The following is a 13630-nucleotide window of genomic DNA, read 5'->3' as shown; positions in this document are numbered from 1 at the left end:
TTACGAAATTTTGGGAAATAATTGTTTGAGCACATTGATCAGGAAGAGACTATAACAGAAATTTGGGTTTTTTGGGGAAAACTGGATTAGGAGGTGTTTGGGTATAATATTTAGGAGAAGTACATGCCTTGTGAAGAAGATGAAAATGAAGATGTGCTGTGAAGAAGATGAATAGTGAAGATATATATATATACACACACACACACACACACACACGTATATATACAGAATGGCCTAAAGGAGTGTTTGACTGTAACAAATAGTGAAAAGGTGTTTGAGTAATAATAATCATTACAATAAGGGGCTTTAGAGGCTTTTCCCACACATAAGGGCATTTTAGTCATTAAATTATACATTGCTTGTCACATGACAACCACATGGTCCTTTGCCGGTAAGTTGTGATTGAAAGCCCGTCAGATGGGGTGATCTGTAACAAACATGATAGTCCATGGTTTTTTTTTTGGGTAATTTATACTGACCTCTTCTATGGTTTGCTATAATTATAGGCAGCACTCTTCCTGTTTCGGAAATTACACGGACCTCATTTTAAAAATATCTTACACGAATCTCCATTCCGTTAGAGTCGACGTCAGTCAACGACTTATTTTGCTGATGTCATGTATGAAATAAGTTAAAATTCCCATATTACCCTTCTTTGTAGCCAAAGACATTTTTAACCCTAAAAAGTAAAAAAAAAAAAACCAAAATCCTTCATCCCTACCAATATAACCATTACACAGAGCTCACTGAAGGAATTTCAATACGAACCTTGAGTTGAACTTCACCAACAGGCTTGTGCAGCTAACCATCACCACCAAATCATCGCCATAATATCCTATAAGGAGCTATTTTGTTTGCACTAGAGTCGTCATCTTCATTCACGGATGGTAGATTGGGATTTGTTGGATGGTAGATTGGGGAAAAAGTGTAGCCTCTGGCTGGTACTTTTGTTTCTTCTATTTTTATTGCACTACAAATCCAGATGAAACCCATCAATTTTTAGATGTGGAGATTCACAATTTTTATATATGGAGACCCATCACTTTTTAGAAATATAAATATGTGTATTTTAGATATGGAGATTCACAATTTTTATTTATGGAGACCCATCAATTTTTAGAAATATAAATATGTGTGTATTTTAGATATGGAGATTCACAATTTTTATATATGGAGAAACATTAATTTTTAGAAATATAAATATGTGTGTGTATATATATATATATTATATACATTGTTCTGTATATAATCCTGTATTTTACTTAGAGAGATCGTAACAAGACACGAACGAAGGAACACGGACTGCCATAACAGTCTCTACTTCGCTCTCGACTGAGACTTTGGGTAGAGGAACAAAAACCTTCCTTTCTGCATTTCAGGAAAGGGCACTATGAAACGAAGTAGCCCGCAAATTCCACCAGCCTGAAGCTGTGTTGACAGGATCCCGCCCCGAGATCCAAACTATAGTCAGTAGTCCGTCCAGCTATTTTTGCCTTCAATTCAGCAATACTAACAGCATGTTCTTTGATTTCGCGAGCAAATCCGTGACCGCCGTTAATGGATTTAGTTTCGACCTCTTCGTTCTCCAGCGAGTTCTGGGAAAGTACATGAATTGAAAAAAAAAATCTATATATTTATATATATGACGTCAGTTTTATAAAAAATTTATGGGTTTTTTAGTAATTTAAGATAATAATATGAGGGTATTTTACCCCAAAAAAATAAAAAAATAAAAAAATAAAAAAACCACTCAAGCCCTAATTCCAACCAAACGTCTACGATGTCTGCAATTCACGCTCATTTCTCTCACCCCGCCGACCTACGATCGTCGTCACCACCGGTAAGAGCCTCATCTTTTCTATTTCTCATGGTCTTCCCTCTTTCTCATGGACAAGGGGTTTTTCATCTCAGTATTACAGTTCACAGAAATTCAAAATTGCAATCATTAACCTAATCTTTGAAATTTTTTTTGTGAGATAAACTAGCACAAAGCATATAAGCAGACCCCTGAAAGCATGATTTAGGTCCTATTTTTGATAGAGAGTGGAAGTTTAGGTTGTCTCCCTTTTTGGGCTTGATCTAGTAATAAAATTCTTCTCTCCCTTTTTATTTTATTTTTCCTCTTTAATATATAACATCACTTAAAATATCACAACTAGTAGTCTTTACTTGCAACTCTGTTACCTATTGTAGGAAAGGCCATAGTCAAATAGACTTTAGACTGCATAAACACTCTATATAGTTTAGCTCTAATTGAATTCTGAGTGCAGATTCAACTAGTAGTTTTTTTTTTTTTTTTATTTTTTATTTTTTTTTATCGTACAGTGCTGGTATAATATAAAACATTGCTATATAGTGGTATTCCTTAGTTAATGGGCCATTGTTTGTTTGAATGGAGTCCTTATACCCTTTTGCAGCATTAAATTTTTTTTGGCAAATTTTAAAGGTGAACAGATTCTCTGCGTAATGGATGAAAATGGGTCCCAAATTTGCATTTGGTTTTTGTTCCTCACGTTTTTGAATTAAGTTCTTCTATTAGTCATTTACTACGTACTTTTTTTTGCTTGTTTGTTCATATTCATCTCTTATTATTTTTCTGCCTTTTTTTTTTTCCTCCCTAAACACATATGGTATAATTCTGGAAGTGAAAATATAGGACTGTATAACAAAAAACAGAATTACAATAATTCGAATATGTTAAATTTTTTTTGTTTTTGCTAGCTTTTGCAAGACCGCAAGTATGTTAGACACTACATTTAGCTTTAAGAAGCTAAGGGAGGAATATTTGCATGGCCTGCCAAGTTTGTTAGAAGAACTTAGTCGTACTTGTTTTCAGAGGTAATTGTTTAATATTATATATGTGAATTTATACGTTTATGAATGATATAAATATAATTTTTACGTGTTTATGCATGTTTTATTTGCAAGCTGCAATTTTCAATGCTGTTAGATTTAGACTACTTAGACTGGATGGAGTTTAAACTTGCCCGTTCTAATATTTGGCTCAAGCTTGTATGGAATATCCATGATTATGATCTTGGCTGAAATTCTGATGTTTTGAAATTGATGCTTTATGTTTGTTTGCATTTAGAAAATATGCCTGCTGGTGGAAGAATAGTGTTGTCTTGCATTTTTGTTTCTGTTGGAATATTGTTTCCTGCTGGTTGTTATTTTCTATAGCCCAGTTTGTCTTTGTCCTTTAAATAGCCCAGTTGCAATCATAGTTTCTGCTGCTTGGTTTTACATTGTTGCCCTCTTAGTTTTTGTTGCCTGCCTCGCTTTGCTCGCCTTCCATTTTCTCTCAACTTCTTCCTTCCCCTTTTTTCACACCTTAGCCTTTTTGCTCTACTTGATCCTTTAGATGATCATACCTAATAAATTGTATATGGCACATCTTGTAAATAAGAGATAGGTGGAGGAAAATAATGTCTACATTCAAATTGTGCGACATATAGTTGACCCAAATTCTTAAATGGTAGGAGAAATATTTCTAAATGGATGATTAAGCTCAATCTAGGACTGACTTTAATGGATGATTATGCTCAACATAGGGTCAACATTGTTGACAATGAACTCGCATTTATAAAGGATAGAATATAATGAGAATTTTTATGCTTGATTGGCTACAATGCTTATTTTCCCATTCTTTCAACCCAAAACCTAATATTCTAATGTACTCTAATTGCAATCCTTTAGAGCGTGAAAGTACATGCATAGTAAATAGTGTGTGATGTGAAAAATATCCTCAACGTTACAAGATGTGGAATACCCCTTGTCTCTAGTTGAACACTTCACTATGCATGTACATTAGCTTAAAGAAGACGAAAAACCTTGTGTCTCCAATTTCAAAAGAATGCTAAAAGATCTTCTATTTGGTTTTTAGTTTGTCTTCTTTACTGCATATTCTTATCATAAGGCAAAAGAGAAAAGACATGAATTTTATTTAAATATTAATGTCTTTTCATTTGATTTTGTTATGCTGTATGCATGCTGCACAAATTCCGTCTCCCCTCATTCCCTTTTTTTTTTTTTTTTTTTTTTTTCCATAATTAATTCCCTTGCTTTTATTTTAGTATTGTTTTGTTGAGTGCTTTTATATCAGTTGGTTTGCAATAACTCTTTGAAATTTAATTTAGTGGGAATAGGAGTAGAAATTCTGTAAAGTAATTAAAGAAAGATTTGAAAACTAAAAATTAACATAAAGCATCACTATCTTATTGCAAATGTACAACCAGCTAAATAAAATTGGGCTATCTAAAATAACATCTTCCATCTGGTTACACATCTGGTTTAGGTGATATTTCTTTTTTTTTTAATGCTTTAATTTAATTACTTTTTCTTAATTTTTTCATGTTATTTTATCCATTTATGTTACGTTTGTTAGGTTATCTTATTGTTAAATCATATTTTTTGCCTTAGAGCTTACAAGTAGTCGAAAAGTCATCAGCATACAATTTCCAAACAACCTCATTTAAAGACTAACCATTTCCTAAGTTATAAAAGTTTATTTTCAAGCCAGTGACTAAACTACCTAATCTTTGAAAAATACCAACTCTCTGCTTTGTTCATTAATTTAAGCCATTGCATCAATGCATTTTATCCACTTCAATAAAACTCTGTTCATCTTTTTGTGATTTGTTTTCCTGTAAATATGTGATATTAATTGTTTTCTGTCTCCCTCTGAATTAAGCCCAGCAAAAATGGAATTGAAAGAAGATAAACCCTAGAATTAAACTCCCACTGAGGCTTTAGATGTCTTATACGAATATCTGCAAAGAATTTTATATTTGATTCTATTAAAACATCTTTACAAGTCTGTTTGCATAGAAGCTTCTAAATCTCTTATTTTCAACAGTACTCTTTAATATGTTTAATTGTTTAGTATTCAAGGCAGTTATAAGAATTATTTTTTATAATTTTATTATTATAATAATTATTATAATAATTATTTTTATATACAAAAAAAACCAGGTATACTACTTTGAACATCAGGGCAAGCTTTTGACATTTGTTCTTTTGTTTTTTGGGTTGAACTATAAAATATTTCACTTTCTCAATTTTCCATCTTTAACTTAATCCTTGATCTACAGTGCTGTTGGTATGGATCTCTCCCTTAAGCACCATCATGTACTCACATTTATGTTATAGGTGCATTATGTTCAGATTTTAGGATTGTCTTATACTTCTCACCTTCTCAATACAGATTATGATTCATATTGTTCTTACCAGAGCAAATATATCAGATAACCTAACAGTGTAAGATCACTCATAACTCACGCAGACATACATGCTGTTACCAAACTGTTTGCAGTTATGGTTTTAGTAAATCTGGACTTAATTGACTATGTTATTTGCGTCGGTAACTGTTTATCGTGCTTGTTTTGTTTTGTATTTTCCAGCTGAGAGCTTAGAGGAAACTTGCGGTTGTATGATTGTTTCGATGTATCGACAGAAGTTTTCAACCTCAACTTACTTTCTAGCATTTGTCAAATATAATGTGATTCTCTTCTGGTCTGTATAAAAAATGTTTAGTGTTTCATCGTTGAACATTCTCATTATTTATTATGAATTTTCAGCAAGTAAAGTAAAGAATTATGAATCCTGTAGCAATGTTTTTCATTTTAGTGTATTGGTTTGTGCTGCTCTTTAAAGCTCTCATTGTGAAGTCCTCTAGATTTCAACTTCATCAATTTACAGCCTGTATCTTTCTGAGAACCAAAATTTGAATTGGAAATTGGGTTTACCTGAGCTGCTGGATAAACTTCAGGGACGGCGACCGTGGCCGGAAAAGATGAAGATGCACCTACATCAAGCATGGGTTTTGTATCAATGGGGGATAAATAGAGGGTGAGTCAACCGTGTACTGCAGTTTTGCTTCAGCTTCGGCAAAGAGATTTTTGTGACAGTAGGAGAGGTCTTCAACTAGCTCTTGGCTAACTCGGAGCATAGGTCAGAAATTGTTTTCCTCAGTTCTTTCCTCATCTCCTCTGCTCTTCCCAATTTTTCTTGAGCCCATTCAAGTTTTTCAGTTAGAGCATCTCCAATGTAAAATGCTATATTTCCATGCTAAATCGATATTTTGAGAGGTGCTACAGTGTCAAAATTCTACATTTTTGCAATTATGCTCCAATGATGCATTTCATTCAAAATGCTATTTTTTGACACAATTATCATTCCATGTTTTGAGAGCCCATTGGAGTGCTTTATTTTCATTCTAGCAATTTTTGACAATCTCAAAATATGAGAGGTCTTTTGAGAGAGCTCATTGGTGTGCCTATTTTCAACCACTTGCTATATTTTGGTTTAATTTGGTCAATATAAGTTAACACAAAAAAAGAATCATGGAAAGAAAATTAAAACAAAGAAAAATGACTATCTGTCAAGGTTGCTCAGATGGAAGAGTCTCAGGAATAATCCTACCTTGAAGTCAAGTCCAACTCTTGATTTAAGCAATATAAGGACCTTCATCATCACCACGACCATTAGGGCTCCTAATTGTCACTACAAATAAATTCCCCCAAGCATAAACAACAATGTCTCAACAAACTACAGAAATAACTAAAGTTTTAGTGCTAAAAGTTTCAAATGCTTAACACAAATCACCACTACAACAACAAAATTCATTACATATATGGAGGCATTGAATAATAGAGGAAATAGGGGAGTTAAATGTAAGAAACAACCAACAAAAACATCTATGCAAAGAGCTCTTCATAGGAAGTGTAGTATCAAAGTCATCACTCTAGTGGTGATCAGTGTTGCTAGGCTTGATTTTTATCTTACTCTTGGGAACGATGGTACAAAGGTTGCTAGGCTAGATCTTTGGTTTTTCATTAATTGCTTCAATCAGTTCTAGATTCTCCACAACTTCTTTCATTGATGGCCTTTCTTTGGGGTCATGATGAAGACATCTTAGAGCAAGTTGAGCCATTTGTGTAGCAGCTCTGGAAGGATATTTCCCTTCAAACCGGGAGTCCATTACGCCCTTCAACTTCCTTCTGTTACATAATCGTGGTTTAATCCAGTCAACCAGACTATGTTGCCCAGTTGGACGTTTTGGGTCAATTGCCCGCAAGCCTGTTAGCATTTCAACCAATACAACGCCAAAACCATACACGTCGCTCTTTACATACAGATGTCCTGTTAAATAAGCATGATGTCAGTAATATGACACCATTTATTTAGTTATGGCCAAGCTCAAGTGGCTTTAGATCATGCAAAGGGCAGAACTTCGATTCTGATCAACTTTAGCCTTAGAAAAGATGAAGCTCAAAAAGGTTCAGGGGGGTTACCTGTCGCAATATACTCAGGAGCAGCATAGCCATATGTGCCCATAATTCGTGTTGTCACATGGGAATTACTCTCAGAGGGGCCTAATTTTGCCAGACCAAAGTCTGCTAACTTGGCATTATAGGACTGCAAAAAACAACAAATGAAGAAAATGTTAGAATCAGTTTAGGGGTTCATAATCCTTTATTATATATCATGTGATACTAATCTGTTGATTGCACATAACTTACCGCATCAAGCAATATATTCGCTGTCTTGAAGTCCCTATAAATTACTTGTTTTCCTGCCGTGTGTAAGAATTCCAGGCCCCGAGCTGCTCCCACTAAAATCTTAAGCCGTATGCCCCATGGAAGTGACTGAACATCTGATCCCCCTGCACTAGTCAAAGCATTTGGTGTAGAGTGAACCAATTAAATGAATTCAACTGACTAGTATGTTAGCACATTTGCATTATTTCACACACACACAGACTTACTTCTAAAAAGGTGGTTGTCCAAGTTACCCTTTTGCATGAATTCATAGACAAGGAGCAGCTCTTCACCCTCCCGACAGTATCCCAGCAACTTAATAAGGTTAGGATGAGAAAGCCTTCCTAGGAAATTCACTTCAGACTGCAGAAATAGACGAAAAAACAAATACATGACAGCATTTAGAAGAACTTCTATAAATTCCACTTAGGAAATCTAGAAATATGAGGAATAGTTTCACTTCTCATACTACAATAATATTATAAGAATGTGGACAATAGAGAAGAGCTAAATCTAGAAAATTTAGGCATACATGAAAAGAAGAAATAATTAAATTCTAGTCTATGATTCTGAGATTGAATACATGACAAGTATTCCGTATTGAGCTATGAAAGGCAAATTAAAAGCACCCAAGATCAAATAAGTAAAATGACAGACTGAGTACAGTTGAACTACCTTCCACTCTTCAAATCCTTGCATGCTATCTGAACTCAACATCTTGACAGCAATGACCATTCCACTTCCGTTCTTAGATGTCGCCCTCTCATCAAGCCGACCCTTGTAAACTTTCCCGAAACATCCTTCTCCCAACACTGTATCAGCTCCGAAATTTCTAGTTGCGGCTTTCAATTCTGCAAATGTGAAGATTCTCAAATTGTGGGTGGGCAAGATCTGCCCAGTTGGATATACCTCATCCCCACCACTTGCCACTGAGAATGAATACTCCAGGCCAGCCACCACTCCAGCCATTGTAAGCCGTTCATTTGGATTATTGTGCAAGCATTTGGTGGCAATTTCGGCAAGCACCTTCAAGCAAGAAGGCGATATTTGCTCCCTCACGCTGGGATCAACTATTCGATCAAGTGTTCCCTCTCTGATGCAATGTTTGGCCCATTGTGCTAGACTATGTTGCTCCTCTTCAAGTCTTACATCAACCGCCGGCCTCCCACAAAGCACTTCAAACAATACCACACCAAAGGCGTAAACGTCGGATTTCTTTGTCAGCCTACAAGTGAAGAAATACTCTGGATCAAAGTACCCAAATGTACCTTTAACGGCAGTGCTAATGTGGGTTTGTGACTGGCCTGCATTGTCCATTTTAGACAACCCAAAGTCAGAAATCTTAGCTTCCCAATTTTTATCCAACAGTATGTTTGAGCTTTTCACGTCGCGGTGTATGACTCCATGATGGGCGTCCCTACTGGTATGAAGGTAGGCCAATCCACGTGCGGCACCAATGCAGATGATGAGCCGTTGTTCCCAAGAGAGAGGAGAATTGACATCACCCTTTCTTCTAGCTTGGTAGAGATGATCAGCAAGACTCCCATTGTCCATATATTCATAGACTAGGAGCATCTCCTGGGAGTCTTCATAGTAGCCTATCAAAGAGACGAGATGATCGTGCCGGATTGTCGAAAGGGTCTCAATTTCCATCCAGAACTCAACAAACCCTTGTTTGGACTCCGATTTCAACCGCTTTATGGCAACAGTCTTGGTTCCATTATTGATAAGGCCTTTGTACACATTACCAAATCCGCCTTTCCCTATGATGAATTCATCACCAAAGTTATTGGTCGCTAACTGGATCTCTGCAAACGAGAAACGTCTGCACACTCCCTCCTTTGACAGTGTTGATGATGATAAGTTCTTTTCTCCAGAGTTTGATCCCCAAGTATTTAACTGGTAAACTATGATATTCAAGAGAGTGAGTATTAGTATCACACCTGTTGTAATTACATTGTGGCTTCCGAAAGCTAAAACCAATTTTCCATGCAGGGGTTGGGACCGGCAAGAATGTGCTGTTGGCGCGGGGTTGGGACCGGCAAGAATGTTGTCCGGGTTGGCCAACTTAAATGTTTCTATACCGTTTAGGATTGGATCAGCATCTGAGTCATGCTGGGGCTGCAAAGCTACAATGAGATTATGCTTGCCCTCGAATTTGTTTCCTTCTATTTTCACCACATAGTCCCTGTATAGTGCAACCCCGTACCCACCACTCCACTTCACTACATCTGCATTAGTCTCAGCAATCTGATTGTTTATGAAGATAGAAAACTCCCTTGGGCTGCCGCTCTCAGTGGTCGTGGATTCAAGCTCACAGAAATGGAGCCTAACCAGGTACCTGAATCCCAAATCCACAGGTAATTTCCATGTTAAATTATGCATCTGATCTGCTACTTTGTTTTGACCCATTGACCAAGATGTTCTGTATACTTTCATTGGTGCAGTGTAGGTGGGTATGTTAGCATACTTGATCACAGCCTTTGTGGTACTGGTAACTGATAATACACCTGATTGTATCATGTAATTCTTGTCCTCGGACCAAACACGGTACATATCCAAATCTTCTTCGACTGACAAAATGGATCTCCCTCCAACATTTAAGCGGTAAACCATCTCTAGTGCAGTGCTGTTATCAATATAGTATCGAAACTTGTTGCCAACGACACGAGCACCCAAATCATCATCGGGAGAGTAATAAAGACCAGTGGGCATGGAGACGACCTCAATTCCATTGATAAAAGCATAAACATCATCATCAGTTGCACTACTTGTAGACGGAGAGAATGTTATGCTAAAAACTTGATTTTGTTCAATGTTGACGCAAAATTCTTTAGCAAAATATTTTACACCCAGAGCATCAGCAGCAAGGGAAGCGCTGAAGTTGTCAAGAAGGGTGTAAGGACCAGCTTTAACAGTGAAAAGTGCTTTTGATCTATCGAAGCCATGGTATGAAGCTGGAAGAAAGTGCAGGCGAATGAATTTCTGACCCGGTCTTAATTGAAATGTGTAAGTGAATTGAGAACGAGAGATCCTAGCAGTCATGTAGGGAACGAGTTCAACGAAAAGTGATTGGTGGATGGTTTTTGAGCTCGTTGATTTGCCTTTGAGTACTTGTGATGAAGTAAATTTAGAATTGGTGATATCTCCAATCCATTCCCGGCCATCAAAAGCAAATGAGTTGCCAGTAGAGCCGCAGTTAAGGGCGAAATCATCCAAGGGGCGATATGGGGAAACAGAGTTACTGCTGACTATAAATCTAAGGTGGTACTGGAAGAAGAGGTAGATGGTGATAATGGTTGCAAGTAGAGGAAGCTTCATTTTTTTTCTTTCTTTTTTTTGGGAATCTGGACAGAAGCAAAGAGGATGAGCAAAAACTAATTGATCGGATAAGGCCATCGGAATGGCGCTAAAAGCCAGTCATATACAAATTCAATGGTCAAATATTACAGCCAACTACTGCTTAATTGCTGATGTGCGTGGCAAAAATTTGTGCATAGCCAACCTTACGAGGTAGCATCTTAATAGGGTCCACGCGGTAGCACCATCTTAATAGGGTCCACATGAAGGATGTGCTAAAAAAATTCCTTGCATAGTTGCATCTAAGGGCATTTTAGAATTTTTATTAAAAAATTTGGTCAAAATTGACTATCAGAAGACAATTTGCTCCAAATATTGAAAATATAGAAATTTATACAAACATAATAAAAAGAATGAGGGCTTCTTGTACTTTATCTGTTTTTTTGTCTTAAAATCTCAGTGAATGGTTGTATATGCTTAGACTGATTTCTTCATTCATCTCAGTGAATGGTCGTATATGCTTAGATTGATTTCTTCATTCTTAGATAATAGTGTGAATATACTGGTTTATTTCTGAATGGAATTTGACTATGTTGATGAAGTGGGGTTTTTTTTTTTTTTTTTTTTCTTGTCTTTTTCAATTATCATTTATTTCATTCTCTTAATGTTGCATTTGGTATGCAGTAATGTGAGAATGGAATGGGAGTGAAATGATGATTCTCATTCTAACGTTTGATTACAAATATAAAACGTGTAAGAATTGAATGATAATTATTCTAATTATCCTCCTATTCTAACAAACTATATTGAATATTGGTTGTCGTCAAAGTCTAACAAACTATTAAATTTTTTAAACCTAGGTTAGGCTTCACATTGAAAAATTGAGTTGATCTGCTGTTTGTCTCATGCTATTCCTATCAATATAAAGAATATGAATTAGAAAATAAATATATTGAATATTACAAATGACAGCACAAATGAAAAATAAGTATTGAATAAGGTATTTGTGGAGTATTTTTAGCACAAGACAACCTCATTGTAAAAATAATTATCCAAATATAAGAGGAATCAGGTTAAATTTCAATTAAAAAATAAAACGTTTGAAAGTTGTTCAACTCCTAAAAGACGTGATAGGAGTTGTTCAAACGTATAATAATTTTGTATGTTCTCATAATCATTTGCTAGTGTTGGCAAATTTCAATCAAAACCAGCATGTTGAGTTGTAATTTTGATTTTTAGTCTTTATTTGAGAACTTTATGTTTTAAAGATGAAGTTCATCAAATTGAAGCGTCGTCGCCGTAAAACACACTCTAGGATCAGGTAAGTGAATTGACGAGAGAGCAGTTGGTGCTGGAAGCATACTATTTTTTTGATAATCGTGGGTGTCTGGGCCAACTTATACGCACCTCAACTTATCCCATGAGGCTCTGAAGTTAACGACTGGGTAAGCCTCCAGTGGCCTACGGAGACTCGAACTGGTGACCATTGGGGAACAAACCCAAGGCCTGACTAGCTGAGCTACTCCGCAGGGTTATTAAAAGCATACTATTTTAAAGACTAAATTACACTAATCTCCCCTCTGGAAAGGATGAGCTGTCTTTTTTTATAGTTAATTTCTAATAAACATTTAAAAGGAGTAGATACACAACAATACGTATTTATTTTTTATGGTCGCTATTGCAATACATACAGAACAAAACAAAGGAACCAGTGACATCAGAGAGAAGAATTCAGATGAAATTGGGAGAGGGGTTGAATTAGGGGATTCAGTTCTTAATATCAAATCTTTGTTGAAGTTATAAACCTAAACCCTGTTTAGTCACTGCCGTCATAGAAGCAAGAGAGTAGGGAAAAAGACTCCATGAGATCAAAATTCTGAGTTTTGACAATATGACTAACCCTAACCCCAGCACTAGCGTAACTGCTATATATATACACAAAACATAAGCTGATATATACTTCCAATTTGAGGGGTAAAAATTTTAGGAATAGAGATTTGAAAAATGAAAGGGATCGATACCCGAAACCTGAGAAGATGCAGAACTCTCAACCACAATGGCAGCATTGCTTCTTTCTTATGGATCACAGTCCACCGATGGGTACATGATATACAAATTAGTTTTCCAACTTCTAACTATAGTGATCACTAGCATCACATTACAGAGAAAGCCATATAATGAAACTGGCCCTGCAATCTCTTGCAAAAGGCACGACCTATACTTAATCCAACTAGGAAAGAAGGATGGTGGAACATTTAGGTTTAGTATCTACTATATATCCAAGTACGATTTCGAAGAGAACACTCATATGCTTAGTTAAATCAAGTTATATTTACAAGGTTCCCACTGTTTGGTTGCTGAGAAAATATGGAAAAGAAAATAAAATACAGCTTTACAGTCTCAATTATTACATTGAGACAAAACAAGAACACTCAACTTATAGCGTAATTAATTTGAAAATTCAGCTTAGTTGACCTGAATCGACCTATTTGGCAGTATTATAATTTTTCTTTACGAAACACTTCAGAATCTTCATTTTTTTTTCCTCGGCAACCAAATGAAGGTTAGGTATATGGATTCAGAGTGTGTGTACCTGGTATGTGAAATCTTCAAGAATGCCTTCTTTGCTGAGTGGTGATTGCAGTTTTCCTTTTCCTTTCTTTTTGTTTCTGGGAAAAAAAAACTAGAGTTGTTGATTTCTGTTTTGCTCTCTAGGATTCTCTGGGGTCCGCTCTTTTTGAAAGAGAGGGAAAGTGAGTTCCTGAAAATTATGGTGGAGAATGGCGTGAGGG

The 13630-nt window shown here is 36.0% G+C and overlaps 1 protein-coding gene and 1 long non-coding RNA gene across 6 annotated transcripts; one reads left to right on the top strand and one right to left on the bottom strand.

The window, feature by feature from the left end:
* Nucleotides 1-1566: 1566 nt before the first annotated feature.
* LOC132295265 (uncharacterized) lies at nucleotides 1567-9657 on the top strand. 5 transcript variants are annotated; one of them, XR_009478413.1, is made up of 4 exons: nucleotides 1567-1840; nucleotides 2722-2838; nucleotides 5091-5148; nucleotides 5400-6094. It is a non-coding gene; the product is annotated as an uncharacterized LOC132295265 (long non-coding RNA). The 5 variants fall into 5 exon arrangements; XR_009478412.1 differs by lacking the exon at nucleotides 5091-5148 and adding an exon at nucleotides 9534-9657 and having other exon boundaries at nucleotides 1571-1840; nucleotides 5400-5949; XR_009478411.1 differs by lacking the exon at nucleotides 5091-5148 and adding an exon at nucleotides 5204-5256 and having other exon boundaries at nucleotides 1577-1840.
* On the bottom strand, nucleotides 6323-11448 carry LOC132295263 (receptor-like protein kinase FERONIA). The gene is made up of 5 exons (XM_059793460.1): nucleotides 8214-11448; nucleotides 7766-7901; nucleotides 7521-7663; nucleotides 7293-7416; nucleotides 6323-7140 (listed from the first exon to the last, which is right to left on the bottom strand). The coding sequence occupies exons 1-5, from the start codon at nucleotides 10935-10937 to the stop codon at nucleotides 6815-6817; spliced, it is 3453 nt and encodes a 1150-aa protein (XP_059649443.1). The 5' UTR covers nucleotides 10938-11448; the 3' UTR covers nucleotides 6323-6814.
* Nucleotides 11449-13630: the final 2182 nt, after the last annotated feature.

This window comes from Cornus florida, unplaced genomic scaffold (assembly GCF_030987335.1).
Source record: "Cornus florida cultivar Cherokee Brave unplaced genomic scaffold, ASM3098733v1 CherokeeBrave_3.0.0_Hap2_Chr02, whole genome shotgun sequence".
Lineage (NCBI taxonomy): Eukaryota > Viridiplantae > Streptophyta > Magnoliopsida > Cornales > Cornaceae > Cornus > Cornus florida.
Note: the sequence above shows the minus strand (reverse complement) of the source record. Positions and strands in the feature narration are given on the sequence as shown.